General features: G+C 53.6%; 4 protein-coding genes across 8 annotated transcripts; 1 reads left to right on the top strand and 3 right to left on the bottom strand.

Moving 5' to 3' along the window:
- Nucleotides 1–49: 49 nt before the first annotated feature.
- Nucleotides 50–27673, bottom strand: LOC102558766 (heat shock protein 30C). 5 transcript variants are annotated; one of them, XM_059726933.1, is made up of 4 exons: nt 7614–7661; nt 7426–7501; nt 3315–3450; nt 50–3047 (listed from the first exon to the last, which is right to left on the bottom strand). In XM_059726933.1, the coding sequence occupies exon 4, from the start codon at nt 2497–2499 to the stop codon at nt 1726–1728; it is 774 nt and encodes a 257-aa protein (XP_059582916.1). In that variant the 5' UTR covers nt 2500–3047; nt 3315–3450; nt 7426–7501; nt 7614–7661; the 3' UTR covers nt 50–1725. The 5 variants fall into 5 exon arrangements, with proteins under 5 accessions (XP_059582916.1, XP_059582915.1, XP_059582913.1 ...); XM_059726932.1 differs by lacking the exons at nt 7426–7501; nt 7614–7661 and adding an exon at nt 27281–27673; XM_059726930.1 differs by lacking the exon at nt 7426–7501 and having other exon boundaries at nt 7614–7698.
- On the top strand, nt 14109–14708 carry LOC106737366 (heat shock protein 30C). Its single transcript, XM_014604672.1, has one exon. It carries the CDS (start codon nt 14109–14111, stop codon nt 14706–14708), a length of 600 nt encoding a protein of 199 aa, XP_014460158.1.
- LOC109280401 (heat shock protein 30C) lies at nt 17421–19906 on the bottom strand. Its single transcript, XM_019476420.2, has one exon. It carries the CDS (start codon nt 18347–18349, stop codon nt 17762–17764), a length of 588 nt encoding a protein of 195 aa, XP_019331965.1. The 5' UTR covers nt 18350–19906; the 3' UTR covers nt 17421–17761.
- Nucleotides 24542–25141, bottom strand: LOC106737367 (heat shock protein 30D). Its single transcript, XM_014604673.1, has one exon. The coding sequence runs from the start codon at nt 25139–25141 to the stop codon at nt 24542–24544; it is 600 nt and encodes a 199-aa protein (XP_014460159.1).
- Nucleotides 27674–27875: the final 202 nt, after the last annotated feature.

Below are 27875 nucleotides of genomic sequence, written 5' to 3'. Positions count from 1 at the left end.
ATCAGGCAGCATGGGACTTGCACTTGCGGAGGCCATGGGACTTTATCTGTGGCAGCTACGCTAAATATGTTGGCCCCCGATTGCTTAGGCAGTGACACGGAGGCTCTTCTAAGGCCTCATTGATTCCTGAGTCAGACATTGCTTCGGGAAACCCTCATAGGACACCCAACATCCAATTGGCATATGCAGGCTCACTTGAATGAACATTGGCTCATGTACTCACCAATGTGCCTGCACACATCATTGGCATGTTCATTCATGTTGCTGTCTCAGCTCTTACATACTTTCATCAGGTGACTACAGCAGGGCATTTGAGATGAATGGTTCACAAACACAGACTTTTGGCCCATGCACAAGACTCTGCCCCCAGGCACATCCAGGGCCTGCTTGGAGTTCTTGCTTCTTAGGGTCTGGTACTGACATTCTTGCTCAGAAAGACCCCATGGGCCAGCCAGGTCAGCAGCTGGCATCAACCATTGCCTCTCACGTCTATGCCAGGCAGACTGCTGAGCTGGTCCCTAGATGCTTGGCAGACAGCAGCCTTCTTGGCTTACATCCCTGCACTAAGCAGCGACTTCGTGTAACACTCCTGTTTGCGTCTTCTCTCCGATGAGAAATCTTTCTTGGCAGTGCAGTCGCTACTGTAACTGCCAGGCTCAGCTTCCAAATAGGTCTTTGGCTCACAGGGAAAAAAATAGTACAGGGCTATAAATTCAGGTTTGGATCTTACTGTCTATCTTGCTAGCTCTGTTTACAAGTAGCAGGAGGCCGAGGCCAGGATCTGCTGCCATTGGCTCAATCAGCAGGATGCTGTTCCAATAAATGGTGACTGCACAGCTGTTCAGATACAGAAGACCTCTTCTTAAGTCTCTTTCCTTGAGACCCTTGCCCAGTGCCTGACATCCTCCCACCTGTGACAAATAGGGCCCCAGAGTGTGCAGTGCTTGGCCCATCAGACATACTGGCTGCTTGAAAACACTGCTCTGCAGCTTCCATCCCGATGCTGAGAGTCAAGCTTTACTCCGTCAGTCTGGGGGTTTAAGCGTTATCAATTTGCCCAGTTCTCAGAAGCTTTGATCTGCATCCGCTGAACTTAAGGAACAAGGATACTGAGTGGTTGGCAGCAGCACATTCCCTGCATCCTTTGCACATCACATATGCAGTTGCAGCCCGGCCTCCTGGTGACAGGACAGGGGCTTGGACTGCTCCAGCAGAGCCCTGCAGTCCCACAGCATCTCCCTTTATCACTTCCCCTGAGCGTCAACAGCACTCAGTGCTTCTCAGCAGGGCACTGACATTATTTCTTTATACAGCCACGAGTGGAGGCCCAAAAAGATGGGGAAGTTTGTCCAGAGCACACTCAGGAATTGGATCAGGCTGTCCTGACTCCCAGCTCCACCATGAGGCCAACCCCAACCCCAAACCCATAAGGCCATTCATGCTTCTTGGGAAAAGAGAAAGAGGAGCACAGGGAGAATCTAGGACCCAGTAAGTTTGGCAAAGGTAGCAGCAACAAGTAGAATAGACAAAGCCATTTATTTCATAAAAAAAAAAAAAAAAAAAGCAACATGATACAAATCTTAAAGGGCAGTTACAAAGGCTCCTGCATCCTCCCACCCCCTCTGGGCCTCCATCAGTCTTCAGAAAGTCTCAGCTCAGCTTCTGATCTGGGACTCTACTCTCTCTGGCTCAGCCTGCATGACAACTGTCAGCTCTCAGTTGCCGTTATGCCTTGGCTCTGCCATTGGCTTCCTCCTCAGAGCCCACTGCAGCTCCAGCTTCTGCACTCCCCACCGGGGCAATCTGGATGGGCATGTTCCTCTCTGGGGCAGCCATCAGTGCCTGGCATGGGGCTTCAATGCGCAGCTGGCCCTCACTGGAGATGGAGCAGGTCAGGCCGTCAGGGTCTACGCCCTCGGGCACGTCCCACTCCCGCTTGAACACCTCGTACTTGTAGGAGAAGGAGCCTTTACTGTCCTCACTCTGCATCTCCTTCTTGCCCGTCAGCAGCACCTTCCTGCCCACCAGCTTCACCATTAGGTCATTAGGGCCAAGGCCCTTGATGTCTTGGCACACAGTGAAGGCCCCATCTGCTCCCTGGGGCGGTGCCACGCTGGTGCTCTGCTCTCGCTCTTTGATGGGGCTACTGCTCCCTCCACCTGCCAAGAGGTGCTGGAAACTGCTCATAAACTCCTGGGCTTGCTCCATCTCCCATCGCAGCTCCCGCTCCAGCTCAGCAAAGAGGACGCTGGGTTGAGGCCACAGTGTGCGCACGGGGCTCACCCAGGGAGCCAGGGTGCTATGGGAGGGCGGCTGGAGGTTCAGGTGGCACAGCATCTCTGCTTCTGCAACTGGCTCAGGGCACTGGAACTGAGTCCTCCCCAGTGGTGCTCGAGCCCTTCTGCTCGGCTGGTGGGAGCCAGCAGCTTTTATCCCCATCCCGGCCAGGCCTGGCCCCATCCAGAATTCTCTGCCCCTTTCACGCCCTTGAGATGCCATCTTCTATTTTTAAGAGGTTGATGGTTCAGAGATCACTCATGTGCCAAAAACAGTGCCTGTTACCTGAACCAAGCGACACCCATCCAAACTGTGCAGCTGGGAGTCACAGTCAGGGGCTCCGGTTACAGACCAAGCTGCTGTGCTCCTGCTGAGAGCAGAGCTCACAAAGGAAGCCAGGGGATGGGCAGAAGCCCATCCGGGTGTTTCAGGCATGTGTGTGACTCAGCAGCACAACCTCAAGTCTTCAGCTCTTCCAGACCAAACTTGGCCCCTAATTCTGTGGTGTGCAGCAATGTGCTGTACCGAGGATGCCTGTGCTGTACGAACAGTGCACAAAGAGTTAAGCAGATATTCATGTTGGAGCACTGGATGATGATATACCCTGGGGAACTAGCTCCCACTGAGCAGTGTCAAGGAGTCTGATCAGATTCTCAGGGTTTGCAGGGCTCACAGCCTGCAATGTGGCAAGAACCAGGACAAAGGACGCTAGAGCAGATGAGGCAGCTCAGGGGAACAAGGTGTCTCATAGTCCCCAGGCTGCAGTGCTCCTGCCAGGGAAAAAAAAAAAAGAGGAATAAATTTAAAAAAATATATATCAGTGAAGCCTTGGACAGTGCCTGTCCAGGCTCTGGGGCTATGAAGGAGCTAAAAGCCCCAGAGCAAAGTATCTCATTAATCACTGACAAGCACTGGGCACACCCAAGGTCTGTGATGACGACTCCTCCCTGCTCTGCCCTGACACAGGGACAGACTGCCCCTTCCAGACCTCTAACCCACACACCTCACTACTCCAACACTTGCCTGGTGTAGTTCACCTTGTAGGTGGCAACCTCATCATTCTCCGAGCACTGCTGGAACTGGAAAGGCGGCTCCAACTTTCAGTACTTGGGACACAGCAGGAACATCGTGGATAGCTCATACATGGTCTGTCGCTCCTTTGGCAGCAGGTGGCTGAAATGGTACAGAGCAAAGTTCAAGACTCCCTAGGGAGGGAGGAGGCAAGTGGGACATTAGGGATGAATGAACCTCTGCAATGCCCCAGCTGGAGGTGCCACCATATCATGGTCAGTGCTAGGACAGGCTCTGTACAATGTGCCTTGCATCTGTGCAACAGGATTGTTTGCAGTTTTAGGAAAAGCTTAGATAAGCACTTGTATAGGACTGTTTCGATATGGATGATCCTGCCTCGAGCAGTGGGTGGAGCTAGACAATTTCCTGAGGCCCTACTTTTCTATGGTCCTATGATGAGGGCTGGAGAGGGTGCAGAACATGAGGTTAACAGACTGAGAGGCTAAGGGCTGCCCAGAGAGTCAGGGAGGCAGCAGCGAACAGCTGCAACCACCAGCAGAGATTGGAGTTCAGCGTTGTTCCAGGCAATAAGTGGCTGGGGCAGTGTGGGAATGTAGTAACATCACACTGCAGAAGTCTGCCAATGGGATGACAGACCTGGCAGCTCTGCTTGAAGAGAGAGAAATCCACAGGACTGCTGGTCAGGGCCCAGTAGCAAAACACAGGGCAGGCAACTTCTATCCAATTACCTAATGTACCATCATCACAGCCTGAGAGCTAAGGACAGAGACAGGCAAGGCAGAGCAGGGTGGAAGAAGCATGAGGTGTGGAGTCAGAAGCTGCACAGCTCCATGCATCTCCACCACATCCCTGACTCCCAGGACAGACACCAGGCCTCCCAAGGCTGAGACACCAATCCCAGGTGGTGCCTACATGACACATAAGAGTAACCCAGAAATGCATCCTCACTAACTGGCATGCTATTGCTACAAGATGTAGCCTGGGTTGCTTCTGAGGAGCCTTGGGACTGGGGCTCAGGTGAGCCTCTGCCTGGGGAAGCATCAGTGAGTGACAAGAAAGCTCTTCTGGTTTTACAGGGGTAGGAGAAATGAAGGAGACTGAAAACCATGATAGAAAAGAATAAGCATGGGAGGGATTGGCAGGATCAATGCCCCCCGGGAGGCACCCTATGCAGACACAGTAGGAGATTGGTACAGAAAAGCAGGTTGTTGTGACAACCAAGGGCCACTGCAGAGAACTTGCATTACCTGCTTCATATTGGGGTTCTCGAATGGGGGGGATCCCAAGGGGTCCTTCCCCAACTGGATGGCTCATCTCCAGGATGCATTTCCTCAGGAGCGGCAGGACACAAGGCAGCTGATACACCACCAACGGCAGAGCGAAGGCAGGGGTAAGCCGGTTACAGAAAGGGGTTCCAGCAAGAGCAGGAGTGTGACAGGGGGCCAACGTGGGGCCAGTCACAGTGCAAGCTTACCCACCTGTCTACAGCAGCCCACTCAGTTGCCTTTGCTGCCACACCTTTGTTGTAATAAAAATAGGTAGCTGTTTCTAGGCAGGAGGCTACCCATTTCATGCCCTGATGTCAAGAGCATAATACACAACTCTAAACTCCCCTTTACCATGTCTCATGCCTCACAGATGGCATCCAAAGTCCTCCTAACTCCCCCAGCCTCATTGCTATGCCACACTCGACCTTAGGCATAAACTTGGCTACAGGAAACCAGAGACTTACCTTGGAGACAAGCCTCCTCACTGGGGCCTCTTCTCACCCGCTGGGCTTTATGCCTCAATAGGCTTCTAGCCCCTGACACTCTACCCTTCTTTGAGGCCACTACTCCGCCCCCTTGCTGGGGCTATGGAGCCTTATGCTCCATGGGCCTCAGGTGTCTGTAGACATACGTGGACCCCATTCCCGGCCTATGGCCCACTCAGACCTCAGGCATCTGTTGATGTACTTGGATCCTGCCTCAGGCCCCACTCGTTGGGCCTGGGCCTCGCCTCAGGCCATTCCTCAGTGGGCCTAGGTCACTACGCTTTGGTGTCAGGATGTGCTCCCCAGCCTTTCCCCTCCATGGGGTACCTGCAAGGCAGCGGGGGCTGAGGCTTTCTGGTGCCCCAGTGACGATGCACAGTGAGTTCACGGGGGTGCACATACACTTCCTGAGAGTGCCAGTGCACCCCCTAACTGGCTGCGCTCGCTGCTTAGGCAATGGGCGGGGGGGGCAGGTGGGAACCACCAGTGGTCCCCCTGCAAGCACCGGTCAATTGTTGCAGCTCCTTCCAGAAGTGGCTGCAGCCACTCCCGGAAGCAGCTGCAGCAATCAGCTGTGGGGGAGCTCCCGCCAGGCATTGAGATCTGCCACAGGGGGACACCCCTCCACCCTGGGCAGCGAGACTGGTCACAGGGTGGTCACGTGCCCCCCTGACCAAGGCCGGACCAGTCACCCATCTGGTGCCTCATCCCTGCACTTTATTAGGGACACACAGTGACATTTCTTGGAAGCTACCCTGCCACAAGCAGCCCCACCACACCATCTTCCCCAGCAGGCTGTAGTTTTAAGTCATTCCCCAGCACCAATGTAGACCTACCTGCCCTCGTGTCTCTTCTCCCCTGTGGCCTCCTGGGTGCTCTCCCTGGGCTGCTCACTCTGGTGCTCTATTGCGGCATCCATCTCATAACTGCACTCCTCCTCTGGCCCATCTCTCTCTGACCCCTTAACAGATGCCTCCCATCCAGAGGCTGTACTTTAGCCTCCCTCATCACAGCATACTGGCCAGCTGAGCCTGTCCTCCCCTTGGCAATGATATCTTCCCCATCAAAGGGACCTTCAGCTTCTTTGAGCTCTGGCTCCACCTCCAGGCCAGTCGGGGTGCCAGATGGCTCTACACAGCCCTGGCCTGCCCCTTGCAGTGGGCTCCACTGCCCTTCGGCCTTTCCCCTTTAAATTGACCAGTCAGGATTCTCTGATATGGTGTATCAGCAGCTGACCTCCCTAGACAGCAGGGGTCCCCTCTGGGCCCCACCATAGAGCCATCCTTTCCTGGGTTGGCCTGGCCCCACAGATCTTATATGAGACTACCTTTCACCCAGTTGGGCTCACCTGAGCCTCTGCCTCACTCCTCTCAGTTCTAATCAGGGATTTGCTTAGCCCTGCTGCAGGCCCACAAGCTGTAAGCCCCTTCCTCAGCGGGGCCTTGTTCTCCCTAGGCCCAAAGTGCTCTCCCTGGGGCTTGAGACACTCCTGTAGCAGAAAGCCCCCCTTTTCCTCTTGCCTGCATTTGCTCTCCTCTATGGATATGTTTCTCTTTTTCTACCTTTTCTTCCTTCCTCTCTCGCTTTAAGATAAGGAATTGTGTTTTGAAATTTGTATGTGTGCATTTTGTATCTCCCCTTGTATTTTGGTATTTTTATCTATTTGTGTGCCATGGCATTTGTAGCTTATATTTTATACTCCTCACCCTCAACTAAATGTGTTTTAGTAAGTTATACATTGTAACAATGTTAACAAGGGCAGGAATCAAACTGTCCTTCTCTGTATCAGGCTGGCCCCTGAAAGAGCCAGTGAATCAGTGATTGAATGTGTAACATAGTAGCACACAGCAATTAACACCTGGGAAGCTGCAGATCAAGCAAGGGAAGAACTCAATAGAAGACAATGTAACAACCAGGAAGTCTCTAAACGTCACTGATCAAGGGCTAGAAGCCCTGGCCTGAGTTACTCAGCCCAAAACGCCGGGAACCAATTTATCTCCAGATCAACTGCTCCCAGAGCCCTATTCAAAATTCATCAACAGACTCCCAAACCTGCATGTACATGCGGACAACCCCTGGGGCTGACAGATGCTGTCCAGTAGCCACCGAGGGGGGGGGAGGGGGGAGTCCCATGAGGGTCAATGACCCCTGGATTAGGCAAACCTGAAAACTGGGGAGTCACCAAAGTCTGCCAGGGACAGATAAAAGGCAGTGAAAAGTGACCCTCAGTAGCACCCTCTTGATCTCCAACTCGACCAGACCTGTCCAGCCAGAAGGACCAGCTGGCACCCCCCTTCTGCAAGATAACCCCACGCTGAAAGAAGCCTCAACAACAGACTCCAGTGCTTGTAGGATAGGTATACCTGACTCTGTAGCCTGCTTGCGTGGGTGTGGGTGGGGACCAGCTCCAAGGTTTATGATTACAGTATTTCAATCCACCTAATAAACCAGAATTTTAAGGATCCTGAGTTGGACATTTGTAGCCAACACTCCTGGGCCCCTAGGAACATCCTTTATCCCCATAGTTCCTACCCTAGGCCTCCAGAGGTACCTGAGAGCAGCAGATCTCAAGCTGGTGATGTTCCCTCGGCAGCATTCCTGCAGTAACTGCCTGCTCTGTTGCTCAGGGCCTGCTCTTATCCTGCAGTTGTGTAGCCCTGCTCCAATCAAGCAGCCTCCTGATGCCCATGTGACCCTCCTGATGGACACTGCAGCCACCTGCAGGCTGCTCTGCTGCCTGCTCAAGCCCTTAAAGTGGCAGGCACCAAAGGTGCCCTGCCACAAGGAGCAACAGGCCAGAGCCCCAGCTGCTGTCAATGCTCTGTTGCCTCTAGTAGAGCAGCACCGAGCTACCCCAGCTGCGGATCTGGCCCAGTGCTTCCACCTTTGAAGGTTTTTCTCCCTAGAGGCCTTGGCTTAGGCCTTCCATGCAGTTTCCATAAAGCAACTTTGCTGCTGGGCTGGTTAAATGGGTTTGCAGCCCCCTAACAGCCGGATACTGCATTGGGCCTAGATCCCAAAACAGACCTAGGAAGAGTCAGCCTATCAAGACACTGTGTCCAGTAAAACCAGAACCCCAACAGCAGATACATGGACTTGACTTTGGTGAGAGGTTTAACAGCATCAAAGAGCCAGAACGTCAGAGGCTGGGAGTAGCCTCTTAAACTTTAGGCTGAAAGCCTTAGCTACGTACAACTCCTGGCAGCCCTTCATGAAACCAAGACATTGCAGGGGAGGGATTAGCCAAGCCCAGCACTGGGACAGGGTATGGGTAGAGACCATAGCATGTGGGTTCTTAACAACGCAAAGGATTCCAGTGAGGGGATGGGGAGACGGGGGAAAGAGCCTGCTCCCTACCACCTGCTCTTTCCATACCTTTCAGGGGGACCCACATCTTACTATGGAAGGGCTAAAAACTACTTTCGAATTGGGAGACACAAACATGAAGCCCAGCTGGCCATCAGCCTTAGTGCCAGCCTGCACATCACCCCAGCAGCAGAGCAGGGAGCCCAGGGCACTCCAGCTGCCGCCACCCCAAGTCAACCACCTTGAACAGGTAGAAGTATACTTGTTTGGCGTCCATGTCCTCCTCTTTGCAGATAGACATGAAGATGTTTTCCACATTCACCGCAATGCCCTGACACAACACAGACCTGACACCCGAACCTGCTACAGGGAAAACAGGGGAACCAGGGCAGCCCACATTCTTCTTCTATAAAGCCTTGTCAATGTACTCTCAAGAGCTCTTGGACAGAGGGCCGGACAGGAGCACCCCCACAAACAAGTAACTTGAAGACAGCAGCTTATTAGAGGCGATCTGCCCTGTTGCGGGTGGTCTGTACTCTCAGCCATGAAACTGTTGCACGGGTATATTTCTGTTATCAAAAGAACAAGCGAAAGCTGGGAGCTGGCAATTTCTGAGGGAGGTCTTGGGCTGACAGCGGTTGCCTTGAGTCTAAAGAAGGTTTGGCCTGGAGTCAAAATGGAACCAGCACTCTAACCCAGTGGTGCCCGAGCTTTGGGCCCCAGGGCACAGGTGAGTGGCACAGAGTGGGTCCACAGGCCAGATCCAGTCCATGGGCCCACATTGTGACTATGGCACCACACTGAATGCAGGCTACTGCTACAGCCCCACATGTGCCAACCATAGCCCATCCCCCATTACTAGCCTTGCCCACACCAGATTGGGCACAATGTCCCAGCTGCAGCCCTGAACATGCCAGATCAGGCCTGCTGCCCTGGCTCAGCCCCACAAGTGCCAGATCTGTCTCTGCTGCTTCAGCCCTGCACATGCCAGTGGGATCCAATGTGCAAGGCCATTTCATCTGGCTTGAGGGGCTTGGAAATTTGTCCACAGCGGATTGATTGATGTGTGAATTGCAACAACTCCCACTGCTTTGCGCCCACCCATGGATAAAGTTCTGGACCCTTGAGGAGTCCCATGGGCTTCAGGGCCTGAATCTGGCCTGCAGGCTCAGGGTTGAGTGCCCCTGCTCTAATGCAACACCAACCTCATCTTGGCCCCCAACTAATGGACCGCATTAGGTTCCCCCAGTTGACATTTGTAGAAGGGTACAGTCTTTTCATTGGCCTCTCTTTGGGGCACTAGAGTCCATGTTTCCAGCTTCTGCTTGCATTTGTAGAGCTAGAAACTTACTCTTTGTTTGTAACAAAAGCTAGAAACTTCCCTCATCCTAGCAGCTGAGCAATGAAGAGAAGCACGAGTCTTAATGAGCTGACAACAGTAAAGGCAGGGAACATGAATTCGGGCTCCAGGGTACCAGGAGAGGGTTTGTCCATCTGGAAGAAATTGCTAGGGTGGGTGCCGGTATCCTTCTGTCCATCTCTCAATAGTTGCCTTACAACAGCTTTTTGTAGTTAAAGGGAAGATTTCTGGCACAGGCACTCTCAGGCCTGTATAGGACACCTCTTCTTTGGACCTCTCCTCATGAGTCCCGGTTCTTACACTTTTAGAGTATAGTCTAATATCTTCCAGCCTTCACAACTGTTTCCTCCAGAAGTCCAGGCCCTAGGTCACATTTACTTCCCAAGACTGTAGGGACACTCTCACTTACACAATAGTAATCTAACATTGTAAGGACCCAGACCTGTGCCACATGTATACCCTTGTGATGTACAGCAGTTATGTGCAACAATGGAAATTACACTAGGGGAAAAAAGCAGATTGGCAAAGAGTATATCTAGGAGTACACACAGTGTGCACCATCCCAGAGCCTTGCCACAGTGGCAGGAGCACGTAGCGGGCCAGTAGGGGGAGCTCCTGCATTGAGCCTCCCACCTCACCACGCCTGTCCACCTTCCAGACTCCAGGTGTATCTCCAGGGGCACCTAAGCCCTGGCAGACCCTCTTTCGAGCCCCACCGCAGAGTCTGGGGGTAACGTGTGCTGCCACCACCCCAAGAAGGGACCATCTGGGTCTTGTGTCCTCGGGGAAACACAGGCCTTATAGTCCTACAGGTACTCAACCCAATACAAAAACTTGGGGCATTTCCCCAATTCGGGGGCCAAAAAAAATAGTCTCCCTTAGTCCGCTGACCCAAGGGGCCTCCTAGGCATAATTAAACCCCCCCCTCAATAAGTCTCCTACACCAGTCACAAAGGAGAACTTTATTGTTCCCGACAGGATGAGGCAGAATAGGGTAAGAGGTAGAGCACTATCAAGGGATTACCATTGAGCAAAACAGTCTGGCTGAGGTAGCCGTTTGATACGCAAATGCATCAGTGTGAGCTGACTAACTCTCTAGAAACACTTGCAAGTATCAATCAGAAGATGGCAGAGATCTGGCTCAGAGATTTCCAAAGAAAGAGCATTTCAGATGGATCAGACTCTCTCCCTGTGTCCTGATGCTTGTGCCATGCTGGAAAAGTGGCTTCTCCTCCTTCTTCTTGGAGCAGGCCCTTATATAGCCTTCCTGACCTCAGCAGCCCAGTCCAATAGAAGCCAGCAGTGTGGGCAATTAGCCAACCAATTTAAAAAGCATCACTGGTTACCTGGGCAGATGAGCAGGGGCTTTTCCCTCCCCCTACTCAGGTGGCCAGAAGGACCACACCCTAGGCACCAGGCCTTTGTCAGGTAAGCAAGGAGGAAAATCCCCCCTCCCTTAGGAATTCCACCCCAGTGTCCCAAGCTGACAGGGACAGATTTCTGGAGAGAGACACAGACGGTGACATTTCTGCCACAGAGCTCATCTGTCGGTCTAGGAGAAAAACAACTACACCAGGACAGATGTGGACGGATGATCTCCTACATATTTTTCCTGATGCAGCAATACCCCAGACTGGTATCTGCTGCCTGTCTGCTCCCGCCTTATGCTACTATAAAGCTTGACTACACTGACTTAAGACACATGGTACGTCTGCACCACATGTAATTCTCTCTTCTCCATACTATGCCCTTCAATCAGTTATTTTTACACACAAAGCACTGACACTTTCCCCCTCATCAACAATGAGCTGTGCCATTGGACAAGAAAAAGTTTCCATTAAATCCACGGACAACTGCCATGTGGGAAACACAGGTTTATTTCCATCATGACACATAAGCAATACAGTACGTCAGACAAATATCACCTGGCAATAAAGTGGTACTGAAACCCAAAGCCCCATCTGTGTCCAGATTTGTAACAGATATGAAAGATCTGTCCAGAGACAAAGCCCTCAGTTACTGCGCCAGGAGGGACACCAGGTCATGATGTACTTGGAAAGGATTGCAGGGTTCAGAGCGCTGATGTACCCTGGCAATGGCTGCAGTCCCTGGGCCAGGGCAGCGGGCTTGCTGTTACCCGCTCTGGCTGGGTCAGGTTTCCTGGCTGCCACTTTCCTTCTACCTTCCCAGCTCCTTCTCCTCCTTGGCGGCAGTGTCTCCTTGTGTGGCTCCCTCTCCTGCCTGGACACTGATGGAAATGGCTTTCCCCTCTGCGGGCTGCAGGGCCAGGCACGGTGCCTCAATGCGGAGCTGTCCATCAGAGCACAGGGAACAGGTCACAGCCTCCAAGTCCAGGCCTGCGGGCAGCAGCATTTCCCTGAGCAGCTCCCGGTACTCCTGGAAGCTGCTTCCATCCTCTCCAGCGCTCTGCTTCTCACGCCTCCCTGTCACTGTCACCTTCCTGCCCTCCTGCCTCGCTGTCAGCTCCTCCGGGGAGAAGCCAGCCACATCCATGCGCAGCTCGAACTTCTTGACCTGTCGACCCCCCGACTCTGGCTCCTGCTTTGTGGCCCCAGCCTAGGCCGCTCCATCCTGCCTTGGCTCCCCTTGGCCCACAGGCTCCAACCACAGGAGCGGCTGGGCCTGGAAGACAGCACGGCTCAGCCTGTCCATCGCCTCCACCTGCCGCTGCAGGTCACTCGCCATCTGCTTAAAGATGCTGGCTGGCGATGGCTGCAGGAGGCTGCTCATCCCCTCACTGCTGCAGACACACGTGGGCCACCAGCCTCGTGATGGCCACTGCCGCACAGGGAGCAGCCACACCAGGCGCCGGGAGTAGCGTGCCATGGCTCTGCTCCTGCCACACACACTGCCTTGCCTTGCTCAGCTGAGCACTGCCTCTGCTGCCTGCCGGGCTGCCTTTTGTACCCGCGTGGCACTTCCAGGCACTTCCTGAACTTTCCTCCTCCTGCTCATATCTGGGCTGAGCCCGCCTCCTCCGGCTGCATCTGGCCTTGGTGAGAGAGCCCTGGCCCTGACTCATGAATAATGGATCAGGGCAGCAGAGCTTGGGACTTGTGGCACTGTGTAGCAGGACTGGTTGCGTGCTCAGGGCTGGGCATTGCTGGAAGGTGCCTGACCCCTCTGGGTGCACAGTGTGGGGACGGGCTGCAGGGCTGTGTACCTGCTTCCCCTGGTGCAAACATGGCTTGAGCCCTGTTGTCCAGGATTGCAGAGAAACGCTCTAGGAGCCTCCAGAGAAATCCAGCTGACTCAGTGCCTTTCCAGCAACTCACAGTCATGGGACCAGCTTGGCAGAAGGCTGGTGTGTGAAGTCAGCCAATCTCCAGGGAACAAGAAATGTTCAGCATGCACGGGCAGGTTGCACCCCCAGTGTCAGGAAAAAGCAACAGGCAGGAACTTCAGTCCACATCTCAGAGCCTCCCAGAGACTCTGGTCCCAAAGTCTGTGATACTGCTCATGTCAGGGGAGAGGGGAAACAGGGGTGGGGGAAGGTGGGGAGACCCATTCTTCATGGAAAACATGTGTTAGAGGTAACGGTTATTGTGCATATGCAACTGTGTGTGCACGCTCACTTCTACGTTTACACGATAGGGGGGCACATCTGGGTCTGAGTGCTGCAGCCGTGTGTGTGTATTTGAGTGTTTAGCCGTGCATAGTAAATGTATAACGTTATGCCCCAGGGTGCTGACAGTGTGCTTAAAACCTGGCACCCCTTCAACTTTTGTACAATCCTCTAGTGCTGGAGCTGAAAGACCGAGATCTGTGAGCAGCCGTCTCACATTCAATGTGGCCCAGCCATGGTGGGACAGGGCAAGGCACCAACACGAGCCCAGCAGACAGGATTACACACACAGATGTCAGCTCTCTCATCTCTCCAACAGTCCTGTACTTTAGCACAACTCAGATTTACCAGGAAAATCTCCCAAGCCCATGTGACAACGATGGTTAAGCCAGGCAGCAGGGATCTCACCCTGCAGCCCTTCCCCACACTGAGCACCCAGAGGATTCAGGCACCTTCCACCAACGCCCAGCACTGAGCACGCAGCCAGCCTGATCCATCATTCACGAGTCAGGGCCAGGGCCCTCCCACCAAGGCCAGATGCAGCCGGAGGAGGCAGGCTCAGCCCAGATATGGGCAGGAGGAGGAAAGTTCAGGAAGTGCCTGGAAGCACCATGCGGGTACAAAAGGCAGCCCGGCAGGCAGCAGAGGCAGTGCTCAGCTGAGCAAGGCAAGGCAGTGTGTGCGGCAGGAGCAGAGCAATGGCACGCTACTCCCGGCACCTGGTGCGGCTGCTCCCTGTGCGGCAGTGGCCATCGTGAGGCTGGTGGCCCACATGTGTCTGCAGCAGCGAGGGGATGAGCAGCCACCTGCAGCCATCGCCAGCCAGCATCTTTGAGCAGATGGCGAGTGACCTGCAGCAGCAGGTGGAGGCGATGGACAGGCTGAGCCATGCTGTCTTCCACGCCCAGCCGCTCCTGTGGTTGGAGCCTGCGGGCCAAGGGGAGCCAAGGCGGGATGGAGCGGCCCAGGCTGGGGTCACAGAGCAGGAGCTGGAGTCTGAGGGTCGGCAGGACAAGAAGTTCGAGTTGCGCATGGATGTGGCCGGCTTCTCCCCGGAGGAGCTGACAGTGAGGCAGGAGGGCAGGAAGGTGATGGTAATGGGAAGGCATGAGAAGCAAAGCCCTGGAGAGGATGGAGACAGTTTCGTGGAGTACCGGGAGCTGCGCAGGGAAATGCTGCTGCCCGCGGGCCTGGACGTGGAGGCTGTGACCTGCTCCCTGTGCTCGGATGGACAGCTCCGCATTGAGGCACCACACCTGGCCCTGCAGCCCGCAGAGGGGAAAGCCATTTCCATCAACGTCCAGGCGGGAGAGGGAGCCACACAAGGAGACACTGCCGCCAAGGAGGAGAAGGACCTGGGAAGGGAGGTGGGGAGCAGCAGCCAGGAGTCCTGACCCAGCCAGAGGGAGTGACAATGAGCCTGCTGCCCAGGCCTAGAGATTGCATCCATTTCTGGGGTGTATCCCTGCCCCAGGCCTATGATCCCATCCGAATACATCATGCCTAGGAGTCCCTGCTGGAGCAGTGACTAGTTGAGTCTTGGCCATGTTGGACTCTGGACATAACTCTTATACCTGTGCCCAACCTGGAGAGGAAGGGGGCTTTAGGTTTCAGCATTTCTTGTTTCTTGACATTTATCTTGGCTAGGTGACGGTGATTTTCCTAAATGTCTTGTTTGTGTCATTGGTGGAAATAAACCCATGTTTCCCACATTGTAGTTGGCAGTGGATTAACTGGATACTGGGTTTTTTTTTAATTTCCAAAGAAACAGGGAACATTTGTGACTGTGGTCACTTTTGTTACTGGTCCCCTGAGGACTGAGCATCGCCCACACTATCTAGGGACCTTGGGACCTGTATTTTGTCACTGTCTATATTTGCATACACTTTCAAAGTAAAATTCTCTAGCCTGGGAGCAATCCCTTCCAGCAACAGGGTCCAGGCCTGTAAGTCTGAGTCATGTGAGTGGTCCACTGGATTGCAGTGGAGCCACTCACTTGATAAGGATTGATCAGTTTAGGACAGGGGTGGCCAACCTGCAACATGGGTGCCTCAAGTGGCACAAGCATGTGCTGTGTGTGTCTTTAAGCAGATGGAGCAAGGGACAGTCAGCACAGTGCAGAAAAAGCAGAAAGCAGAGCAGCAGATCAGGTACGGAGCATGGGAAAAGAAGCAAGAAGAGCAGCAAATTAGGCAGCGCAAGGGGATAGGACTGACACTTGGGGAGGGCCATGGGGCTTTATCTGTGGCAGCTGTGCTAAATATGTTGGCCCCCAAATGCTTAGGCAGTGACGCAGAGGCTCTTCTGAGGGCCCATTTACTCCTGAGTCAGACATTGCTTCAGGAAACATTCATTGGACACCCAACATCCAATTGGCACACAGAGGCTCACTTGAAGGAACGTGGGCTCGTGCACATACCAATGTGCCTGCACACATCATTGGCATGTTCACTCACATAGCTGCCCTGGCTCTCGTAGTTGCATCAGCTGACAACAGCAGGGCATTTGAGATGAATGCTGCAAGGAACATGCACATAAGACCCATGCTCAAGACTCTGTGTCTCCAGGCACATCCAGGGCCTGCTTGGAGTTTTTGCTTCTTAGGGTCTGGTGCTGAAGTTCTTGCTCACAAAGACCCCATGGTCCAGCCAGGTCAGCAGCTGGCATCAACCGTTGCCTCTCACTTCTATGCCAGGCAGACTGCTGAGCTGGTCCCTAGATGCTTGGCAGACAGCAGCCTTCTTGGCTTACATCCCTGCACTAAGCAGTGACTTTGTGTAACACTCCTGTTTGCGTCTTCTCTCCGATGAGAAATCTTTCTCAGCAGCCCAGTCGCTACTGTAACTGCCAGGCTCAGCTTCCAAATAGGTCTTTGGCCCATAGGGAAAAAAACAGTACAGGGCTATGAACTCAGGTTTGGATCTTGCTGTTTATCTCGCTAGCTCTGTTTATAAGTAGTAGGAGGCCGAAGCCAGGATCTGCTGCCATTGGCTCAGTCAGCAGGACGCTGTTCCAATAAATGGTGACTGCACAGCTGTTCAGATATGGAAGATTGCTTCTTAAGTCTCTTTGCTTGAGTGGCTTTTGCCCAGCTCCTGACACCCTCTCCCACCCTGTCCCTGTTATCACCATCCTTTCAGAGCTTGTGTTGTACAAAATCCACTGGGCAGAAAATGTGTTTTCTAACGTCAACTCTGGAAACGCCAGGGTTAAAAAGGCACCGTGCTGCCTAGTCCCCTCTTCCTACCCTGCATTTGTTCCTTGGCTTTGCAGCACAGCTCCCTATTTAGAGGAAGATGACAAAGTTGGTCGAGCTTAGGCCAGTCAGGGACAGGGGCTTGTTTATGAACAGTGGGTGCTTGAGAGGACTTCAGCAGCACAGGCTCTATAGTGCAGGCCCACTCTCCTTTCCCCAGGGAAGAGCTTTCCAAGCACCCAGAGCAGTTTGTTTGGCAACAGCAGGTAGAGGTGATGGGCGGCATTCAGCACCTGTGACAGATAGGGCCCCACAGTGTGCAGTGCTGCGTCCATCAGATGCACCCACTGCTTGAAAACACTGCTCTGCAGCTTCTGTCACCGTGCTGCGAGTCAAGCTCTGCTCCCTCCTCAGTCTGGAGCTGTAAGGGCAAGCAACATGCCCAGTTCCTGGAGGACAGCCAGGAGGAGGCCCCAAAGCTCTGATCTGCATCCACTGAACTTAAGGAGCAAGGATACTGAGAGGTCGGCAGCAGAACATTTTCTGCAACTTCTGCACCTCACAGAAGCTGTTGCAGCCTGGCTACGGGGCAGGGCCTTAGATTGCTCCATTATAGCCTTGCCTTGCCAGAGCATCTACGCTTCCCCCAATCTCCCACAGTCCTCAGTGCTTCTCAGCAGATTACTGATATTATTGCTTTCTACAGACAAGAATGGAGGCCCAACAGGATGGGGATGCTTGTGGTCACAAAGGGAGTCCAGAGCACACACAGGAATTGGATTAGGCTGCCCTGACTCCCAGCCCTGCACCCCAAAACCATGAAGCCATTAGCCCTCCTTGGGAAAAGAAAAACAGGAGCACAGGGAGAAACTGGGATGCAGCGAGCTCACAAAGGCAGAAGCAACACATGGAAAAGACAAACCCATTTATTTCATGTTAAAAGAAATGACATGATACAAATCTCAAGGGCAGTTAGACAGTCCCTGACACCATCCCACAACCACTGGGCCTGCATAAGTCTCAGCTCTCCTGCTGCTCTGGGACACTACTCCCTCTGCTCTCCCTGGCTCAGCCTGGGTGACAGCTGTCAGCTTTCAGTCCCTGTCATGCCTTGGCTAGGCCATTGGCCCCCTCCTCGGAGCCCAGCAAAGCTTCTGCTTCTGCACTGCCCACCCAGGTGATCTGAAAGGGCACACTCCTCTTGAGGGTGGGCATCAGTGCCTGGCACGGGGCTTTGATACACAGCTGGCCCTAACTGGAGATGGAGCAGGTCAGGCCGTCAGGGTCCACGCCCTCGGGCACATCCCACTCCTGCTTGAACGCCTCGTACTTGTAGGAGAAGGAGCCTTTACCATCCTCACTCTGCGTCTCCTTCTTACCTGTCAGCAGCACATTCCTGCCCACCAGCTTCACCATTAGGTCCTTGGAGTCAAATCCCCTGACATCCTGGCACATGGTGAAGGCCCCATCCACTCCCTGGGGCGGTGCCACGCTGGTGCTCTGCTCTCGCTCTCTGATGGGGCTACTGCTCCCTCCACCTGCCAAGAGCTGCTGGAAACCGCTCATAAACTCCTGGGCTCGCTCCATCTCCCATCGGACCTCCCGCTCCAGCTCAGCAAAGAGGACGCTGGGTTGAGGCCATAGTGTGCACACAGGGCTCACCCAGGAAGCCAGGGCGCTATGGGAGGGCGGCTGGAGGTGCAGGTGGCACAGCATCTCTGCTTCTGCAACTGGCTCAGGGTGCTGGGACTGAGTCCTCCCCCATGGTGCTGGAGCCCTTCTGCTCGGCTGGTGGGAGCCAGCAGCTTTTATCCCCATCCCGGCCAGGCCTGGCCCCATCCAGAATTCTCTGTATCTTTCACAACCTTGAGATGCCACCTTCCATTTTTAAGAGACTGATGGCTCAGGGATTACTCTTGTGCCAAAATAACAGTGCCTGTTACCTGAACCAAACTGGCCAGCTGGAATGAGTCAGGGGATCCTCCAGCTGTAGCTTATGAACCCTTTATTACTGCAGCTGGCAGAGAAAGTGTTACCCAGCAAAGGCAATGGGAGGTCAGTGGCTGCTCTGTATGTTTCTTATCAACATGTGTTCAGCATTGGTGCCTGCCCAGGCCATCAGTAACACGAGCTCTGCTGCACTTTGGGCCAAGTGGCCAAACTCCACTCAGTGGGAGCTAGTTCCCCAGGATAAAGCATCATCCAAGGCTCCAAAAGGAATGATAATCCTGCAGCAGCCCCAGGCCTGAGGATGAGGCCCCCTGTGCCAGGCATTGTATAGACGTAGTGAGAAATAATCCCTGACTCGAGTACTTAAAATCCATGGGTAAGAGTGGGAAACTGAGGCAGCAAGTGCAGCAGTGGATTGGCCAAGGGCAGAAGCAGAGCTGGGAACATATTAGGTCCCCCAAGTCCCAGGCCAGTGTCTGCTGCACTGCACAACCCTGCCTCCCAATGGGGCAGGATGATCATCCAAGCAGGAAAGTTTCTTGGGGCAAAGGTCATTCAGAAGCATGCTGTGCGCCCCGCTGGGCACCCAGCTGACAACAGATATATTGCGCATTACAGTTGTAATGATGATGTTATATTTGATGTGGAGGAGAGGTGCTGGGCAATGAAGTGGGGGAGGGGGGGTGGAAGCTGGACCTACTAGTTGCTGCAGCCAACGGTGTACTCATCAGTGCAGGTCAGGAAATACAGGATGTTGTGCTTTTTGTGATACTCCTTCAGGTGGTTCTTCAAGTGTGTCCCATATCCCTGGGAAGACAGACAGAGACAGCCGCATGCATACGCCCCTCAGGCAGGTGCCACAGAGCCCCAGGCTGCCAAGCACAGAACAGCCAGATGCTGGCTACAAGCCACAGGCAGCATCTCAGACAGGGATCCCAAGCAGCTGAGGAGGCTACCCCACACTTCCACTCAAGCCCAGAGCAGGGAGAGTCTGGGGAGAGATGCCAGTGGGCCTATTGCCCAGCCTCAGGAAGAGCCAGCATTACACACACTCCCACACTGGCTTTGAGGCAGCTCAGGCCACCTGGACCAGGGCAAAGCAGCACAGACCAGGCCTGCCCTGTGCTGGAGTGCATTGTACCAACTCTTGTAGCAGTGAGACACTGGCAATCCTCATCCCCGTGTTTTACCCATGGCAAGTTAAGGTGCTTTGGGTGTCTTTAGGCAATAGCTATCCTTGTGTGATGGGGTGGATAGTGCACATTTAGAAATAGGTTAGGCATAGGCAAGGACTTGCATGGTGTTGTCTTGACAGGAACGACACTACCTCTAGCAGGTGGCTGGACTAGATGACTTCCAGAGGTCTCTTCTAGTCCTACTTTTCTGTGATCCTGTTTCCCTTCCCCCTCAGAGTGCTGGACACATCCAAACCCTCTTGGCTCTCAACCAAGGACACAGATGTATCAGCTTGTGAATCCTCACCCACCCAAATCACCCCACCCCCTCCATGCAACACCCTAGCACTAAAGAGCTGGACTACCTGTTAAAAGAAATTAGGACATTTAATGCCACCCAGCAAGGTTGTTGACTCTCAAGAGGCCAGCAAGCCTTTGCCATGGGTGCTGTGAGGACACAAAGCTCTGAGCCTTTAGGCGTAGAGATGAGATTGCAGTGGGATTTGTGTCCATTGTCAAGGAGTCTGATCAGCATATTCTCAGGGTTTGCAGGGCTCACAGCCGGCAATGTAGCAAGAACCAGGACAAAGGACGCTGGGACTACAGCAGATGATGCAGCCCAGGGGAACAAGATGTCTCATAGTTCCCAGGCTGCAGTGCTTCTGCCAGGGATGGAAAGTCAGTGAAGCCTCCGACAGGGCCTACTCAGGCTCCAGGGTTATGGAGGAGCAAAGAGCCCCAGAGCAAAGTGTCCCACTGATCACTGACAAGCACTGAGCACACCCAAGGTCTGTGATGACGATTCCTCCCTGCTCTGCCCTGACACAGGGACCGACTGCCCCTTTCAGCCCCCCTACCCCACACACCCCACAACTCCAGCACTCACCTGGTGTAGTTCACTTTGTAGGTGGAGACATTGTCATTCTGCGAGTGCTGCTGAAATTGGAAGAACATTGTGGAGAGCTCATACATAGTCTGCTGCTCCTTCGGCAGCAGGTGGCTGAACTTGTACAGGACAAAGTTTAAGGCTCCCTGGAAGGAAGGAGGCAGGTGGGACATTAGGGATGAATGAAGCTGTAGGATGCCCCAGCTGGAGGCCCCATCACATCATGGTCAGTGCTAGGATGGCTTCACACCACGTGCCTTGCAGCTGTGCAACAGAGTTGTTTGTGCAATTTTAGGAAAAGCTTAGACAAGCGCTTGTATAGGACAGTTTGGGTAGGGATGATCCTGCCTTGAGCAGTGGGTGGAGCTAGACAACTTCCTGAGGCCCTACATTTCCTCATCCTTGAGGAGCTGCCCTGTGATCGGAGGGTTTTTTTTTTTCCAATGCAGCATGGTTCGTAGGTTGTCTTGGTAACATGCAAGAAGTTATGCATGTCATGCTGGTTGGCGTAGCCCTGGATCACGTGTGCCTTCTCCACCCACCAGTTGTTCTTCATGTCACACATGCATCGCTGGACCTCAGCCTTTAGCTGGTAGTACAGCTGCCGAAGGACACCCCTGTCCCAACACAGGTGCCCGACAACTATCGTGCATCCACCACCTAGGTGCAGATTCTTGGCTGGGGGCCTCCAGGTATCAGAGCCCTGGCCCTGTCACCAATCCTCCATCACCACAGGGCTTTTGGCCCTGACAAAAGCCTGCACGTGGCATGTTTAGTGCGGGGACTCCGGTGTGCAGTCAGGTCCACACGATCTTGGTGGTTGCTGGCCGGGATCTGTGGCATGGCAAACCACGATGACTGGGGTCACTTCTCTTTTGCAGCCTTCTTCTACCTTCACAGCCATTGGGGCCACAGCCTTCCTGTGCCTGCTTTGCCATTGAGGACTTCTTGTCCTTCTTATGGTCCTACTTCTATAAAACTTTGTCAACACACACTCAAGAGACCCTAGAGAAAGGACTGGACAGGACTACCACCACCACCACCAATGAGCTTGAACACAGCAGCCTGCTAGAGGCAATCTGCCCTCTTGAGAGCAGTCCATATTCTCAGCAATGAAACAATTGCACGGGTATATTTCCATCATCCAAGGGACAAGTGAAAACCAGGAGTTGGCAGTTTCCAAGGGAGGCCTTGGGTCTCAGAGGGGCTGCCTTGAACCTTAAGATTTCATAGTTTCCTAGATGTTAGGGTTGGAAGGGACCGATGAGATCATTGAGTCCGACAGCCTGCCCCGGGCAGGAAAGAGTGCTAACCAGAACCAGCACTCTAACCCACTGGTGCCTGAGCTTTTAGCCCTATGGGCCAGATGACTGGCACAGGGTGGGCCCATGGGCCAGATCCAGTCCATGACCCACATTGTGACCATGGCCCTTTAATGAATGCAGTCTACTGCCCCAGCCCCACATGCACCAGCCAAAGCCCATTCCCCACTACCAGCCCTGCCCACACCAGATTGGGCAACAATGTCCCAGCTCTACCCTGCACAAGCCAGATCAGGCCTGCTGCCCTGGCTCAGCCCCACAAGTGCCAGCTCTGTCTCCACTGCTTCAGCCCTGCACATGCCAGTGGGATCCAATGTGCAAGGCTATGTCACCTGGCCTGTGAAGCTTGGAAGTTTGTTGGCAGGGGATTGATGGATGTGTGAATTACCACGACTCCCGCTAACTTGCGCCTACCCGCGGATAAAGTTCTGGACCTTTAAGGAGCCCCACGGGCTTCATGGACCCATTCTGGGTCGCAGGCCAGGGGCTGAGTGCCCCTGCTCTAACCCACCTCCATCGTGTCACCCAACTAATGGACCACGTTAGGCTCCCCCAGCTGAGATTTTTAGAAGGGCACAGTCTTTTCCATTGGTCTCTGTTTTGAGCACTTGAGTACACCTTTCCAGCTTTTGTTTGCATCTTTAGGACTAAAAACTTACTTTTTGTTTGTAATGAAAGGTAGAAACTTCCCTCATTCAAGCAGCAGGGCCATGAAGAGAAACACAAGTCTTAATGCAAAGTCTGGCAACATCATAAGAGCTGACGATACAAAAAGGAAAGGAACACAAGGAGAGGCTCCAGGGTGTCAGGAGAGGGTTTTTCCATCAGGAAGACATTGCTAGAGTGGGTGCTGATGTCCCTCTGTCCTTCTCTCAACATTTGCCTTACAACCCCCTTTGTAATTGCAGGGAAGTTTTCTGGCACACGTATGCTCAGCCCTGTATAGGACACCTCTTCTTAGGAGCTCTCCTCACAAATCCTGGCTGTTACACTTTTACAGCATGGTGTAATATCATAGAATCGAAGGCCCAGAAGGTACCTGTCAGATCATTAAGTCCAGTCCCCTGCCACGGGCAGGAAGTTATTGGGGTCTTATCTTCCAGCCTTCACAACTGTCTCCTGCAGAAGTCCAGGCCATAGGTCACATTTATTTCCCTAAGAGTATTGGGACACTCATCCAGAACATAGTAACCTACCATTGTAAGGATCCAGACCTGACACATGTATGCTAGTATGGTGTACAGCAGTTATGTGCAGCAATGTAAATTATGCCAGCAGTTCTCAACCTTTTTTGAACCAGGACCCATTTGTATAAATCAGTGGCCAGACCTGACCTGCTGCCCCGCACCCCCAGGCCCCAGTCCCCCACCGTGTGTGGGGCAGAGGGGTGTTGGCTATGCCGGGGGGGCAAACAGCCCCTGGCTGGCTGGAACTCTGCCAGCCTGCAAGGGAAAAGCCAGAGTTTCCTGTGTTTTTCCGTTTTTAAATTTGTTTGTAACCCTTTCATATATTCTTACAACCCATTGTTGGGTTGCGACCCACAGGTTGAACAACGCTGAATTACACTAGGGAAAAAAGGCAGACAGTTAAAGAGTATATCTAGGAGTGCACACAGTGTGCACCATTCCAGAGCCTTGCCACAGTGGCAGGAGAGCACCTGTCTGCCTAGGAAAAAAACTGCACCAGGGCAGATGTAGACGGATGATTTCGTACAGATTTTTCCTGAGGCAACAATACCCCAGAAAGCTTTTTCATAGAATCATAGAAATTTAGGGTTAGAAGGGACCTCTGGAGATTATATAGTCCACTCCCCTGCTCAAAACAGGATCACCCCAACTAGCTCATCCCAGTCAGGGCTTTGCCCAGCCAGGACTTGAAAACCTCCAAGGATGGAGATTCCACCACCTCTCTAGGTAACCTGTACCAGTGCTTCACCACACTCCCAATGAGAAAGTTTTTCCTAATATGCAACTTAAACCTCCCTTGCTGCAACTTGAAACCACTGCTCCTTGTTCTGTCATCTGCCACCACTGAGAACAGTTTAGCTCCATCCTCTTTGGAACCCCCTTCAGGTAGTTAAAGGTTGCTATTAAATCCCCATTCAGTTGTCTCTTCTGTGGACTAAATGAACCCAGTTCCCTCAGCCTCTCTGTATATGACATGTTTATGCTGTTTATTTGCTCTCTTTCTTTATGGTGCTGTAAAGGTTAATTACACTGGCTTAAGACATGCTGTATGCGTACGCCACATGTAATTCTATCTTCTCCATACTATGCCGTTCAACCAGTGATTTTTACACACAAAGCATTGACACGTTCCCCACTCCTCAGCACTGAGCTGGGCAGTTGGACAAGAAATAGATTCCATTAAATCCACTGACAACTTGCATGTAGGAAACAGGTTTATTTCCATCATGACACATAAGCAATACAGTACGCCAGACAAATGTCACCTGGCAATAAAGTGGTACTGAAACCCAAAGCCCCATCCCTCTCCAGGTTTGTGACAGGTATGAAAGATCTGTCCAGAGACAAACATGGCTACAGACTCAGCACAGCCCCCAGTCACTGTGCCAGGAGGGACACTAGGGCAGATGTACTTGGAAGGGATTGCAGGGTTCAGAGCGCTGATGTACCCTGGCAATGGCTGCAGTCTCTGGGCCAGGGCAGCGGGCTTGCTGTCACCCACTCTGGCTGGGTCAGGTCTCCTGGCTGCCACTTTCCTCCTCCCTTCCCAGCTCCTTCTCCTCCTTGGCGGCAGTGTCTCCTTGTGTGGCTCCCTCTCCCGCCTGGACGCTGATGGGAATGGCTTTCCCCTCTGCGCGCTGCAGGGCCAGGCGCGGTGCCTCAATGCGGAGCTGTCCATCCGAGCACAGGGAGCAGGTCACAGCCTCCACGTCCAGGCCTGTGGGGAGCAACATTTCCCTGTGCAGCTCCAGGTACTCCTGGAAGCTGCCTCCATCCTCTCCAGGGCTTTGCTTCTCACGCCTCCCTGTCACTGTCACCTTCCTGCCCTCCTGCCTCACTGTCAGCTCCTCCGGGGAGAAGCCGGCCACATCCATGCGCAGCTCGAACTTCTTGTCCTGCCGACCCCCAAACTCCGGCTCCTGCTCTGTGACCCCAGCCTGGGCCACTCCATCCTGCCTTGGCTCCCCTTGGCCCGCAGGCTCCAACCACAGGAGTGGCTGGGCGTGGAAGACAGCATGGCTCAGCCTGTCCATCGCCTCCACCTGCCGCTGCAGGTCACTCGCCATCTGTTCAAAGATGTTGGCTGGCGATGGCTGCAGAAGGCTGCTCATCCCCTTGCTGCTGCAGACACACGTGGGCCACCAGCCTCACGATGGCCACTGCCGCACAGGGAGCAGCCACACCAGGCGCCAGGAGTAGCGTGCCATGGCTCTGCTCCTGCCACACACACTGCCTTGCCTTGCTCAGCTGAGCACTGCCTCTGCTGCCTGCCGGGCTGCCTTTTGTACCCGCGTGGCGCTTCCAGGCACTTCCTGAACTTTCCTCCTCCTGCCCATATCTGGGCTGAGCCTGCCTCCTCCGGCTGCATCTGGCCTTGGTGGGAGGGCCCTGGCCCTGACTCATGAATGATGGATCAGGGCAGCAGAGCCTGGGACTTGTGGCACTGTGTAGCAGGGCTGGCTGCGTGCTCGGGGCTGGGCTTTGCTGGAAGGTGCCTGACCCCTCTGGGTGCACAGTGTGAGGATGGGCTGCAGGGCGAGATCCCTGCTGCCTGGATTAGCTATTGTTGTCACGTGGGCTTGGGAGATTTTCCTGGTAAATCTCAGTTGTGCTAAAGTACAGGACTGTTGGAGGGATGAGAGCTGACATCTGTGTGTGTAATCCTGTCTGCCAGGCTCATCTTGGTGCATTGCCCTGTCCCACCCTGCCTGGGCCACGTGGAGTGTGAGACGGCTGCTCACAGACCTGGGTCTTTCAGCTCCAGCACTAGAGGATTGTACAAGAGTTCAAGGGGTGCCAGGTTTTAAGCACGCTGTCAGCACCCCGGGGGCATAACATTATACATGTACTATGCACAGCTAAACACTAAAGATACACACACACGGCTGCAGCACTCAGACCCAGATGTGCCCCCCTATCATGTAAATGCAGCAGTGAGCATGCACACAGTTGCAGATGCACAATAACCCATACCTCTAACACATGTCTTCCATGAATAACGGCATCTCCCCCTCCCCATTTCCCCTCTCCCGCTACATGACTAGTATCACAGCCTTTGGGACCAGAGACTCTGGGAAGCTCTGAAGTTCCTGCCTGTTGCTTTTTCCTGACACTGGGGGTGCATCCTGCCCGTGCATGCTGATCATTTCTTGTTCCCTGGAGATTGGCTGACTTCACACACCAGCCTTCTGCCAAGCTGGTCCCATGACTGTGAGTCGCTAGAAAGGCACTGAGTCAGCTGGATTTCTCTGGAGGCTCCTAGAGCGTTTCTCTGCAATCCTGGACAACAGGGCTCATGCAAAAGCCATGTTTGCACCAGGGGGAGCAGGTACACAGCCCTGCAGCCCATCCCCACACTGTGCACCCAGAGGGGTCAGGCACCTTCCAGGAAAGCCTGTGTGGTGGGAATAGAGGGCTATAGGTTATATAGGAGGAGAGAGAGTAGGGAAAAAAAGGTTGGGGAGTTGCTCTCTGTGTCAAAGAACAGTACGCATCTTCCCTAATCAAATTCGGGTCAGAGGGTGGTCAAGCAGAGACTCTGTGGGTTATGATCCAAGGGGTTCCGGACAGAGGCAAGGCTGAGCACGGTGGAAGAAGCATGCACACATGAGGTGTGGAGTCAAAAGCTGCACAGCTCCATGTATCTCCACCACATCCCTGACTCCCAGGACAGACACCAGGCCTCCCAAGACTATGAGACACCAATCCCAAGTGGTGCTTACATGATACATAAGAGTAACCCAGAAATGCATCCTCACTAACTGGCATGCTATTGCTACAAGACATAGCCTGGTTTGCTTTTGTGGAGCCTTAGGACTACTGCTCAGGTGAGCCTCTGCCTGGGGAAGCATCAATGAGTGGCAAGAAAGCTCTGCTGGTTTTACGGGGGTAGGAGAAATGAAGGAGACTGAAAACCATGATAGAAAAGAATAGGCGTGGGAGGGATTGGCGGGATCAACCCCTGCCTGAGAGGCACCCTGCGCAGACACAGTAGGAGATTGCTACAGCAGAGCAGGTTGTTGTGACAACCAAGGGCCGCTGCAGAGCCCTTGAATTACCTGCTCGATATTGGGCTTCTCAAATGGGGGTGTTCCAAGGGATCCTTCTGTGCGGGCCGGGAGCGGTCCGAGGCCCGTTTTTCGCGCGGCGGGCTGTGGCCAGCAGCCTGGACACGCTGGTTCAGGGAAGGCAGGCAGCACGCTAGAATTAGGCATGGAAGCTTAGCGGTTGATTTAAGATTGTTTACTTACACCGAAGATGGTCGCGGTGCAGGCTGGAAAACTTCCAGGAAAACTTCGTTTACGTTGCAGTTTCACTCGACTCAGACAGAGCTCTGGATACACTCACACGAAGTTTGCTAGGCTTCGTGGAACTTGCGCGCAGGGAAGAGGGCTTCGTCGAAGGATTGCGCTCGGCGACGGGGAGAGGCCAGAGGCTAATCAGACCCCTGTAGCCTTCTTGATATACACGCTGGGTCCAATAGGCTCCGCAGCGCGTAGAGATCTTCACGAGACGTGAAGTTCTCTTCCTCCTGATAGTCGTGGAGTCCTCCAACTTGGGCGGAAACCACTCAAGCCTCTTATACGGCTAGCAAGCCAATCGCTAGCCACCACGTGGGAATAATTTAGAACTGGCCAATAGCGGGGCACAAATTTAAATACAAATGGCGGGAACTCCTTGCAACATGCATTTCTGCGCTGCAACGAAGAAATGCACCCTGCAAAGAAAGCTACGAGTGGCAGGAAATAATTTAGCAGTGCCGAAGCACACACAAACAAAATCACACCCTTGGGTTGTGACACCTTCCACCACTGGATGGCTCATCTCCAGGATGCATTTCCTCAG

The sequence above is a fragment of the Alligator mississippiensis genome, chromosome 4 (genome assembly GCF_030867095.1).
Source record: "Alligator mississippiensis isolate rAllMis1 chromosome 4, rAllMis1, whole genome shotgun sequence".
NCBI lineage: Eukaryota > Metazoa > Chordata > Crocodylia > Alligatoridae > Alligator > Alligator mississippiensis.
The sequence above is the reverse complement of the archived record's forward strand: the minus strand, read 5'-3'. Positions and strand labels throughout refer to the sequence as shown.

Bases quoted from the DNA above. Each gene is read 5' to 3' on its own strand.
- LOC102558766 (XM_059726932.1), bottom strand. From the start codon at position 2,499: ATGGCATCTCAAGGGCGTGAAAGGGGCAGAGAATTCTGGATGGGGCCA.
- LOC106737366 (XM_014604672.1), top strand. From the start codon at position 14,109: ATGAGCAGCCACCTGCAGCCATCGCCAGCCAGCATCTTTGAGCAGATG.
- LOC109280401 (XM_019476420.2), bottom strand. From the start codon at position 18,349: ATGGGGCCAGGCCTGGCCGGGATGGGGATAAAAGCTGCTGGCTCCCAC.
- LOC106737367 (XM_014604673.1), bottom strand. From the start codon at position 25,141: ATGAGCAGCCTTCTGCAGCCATCGCCAGCCAACATCTTTGAACAGATG.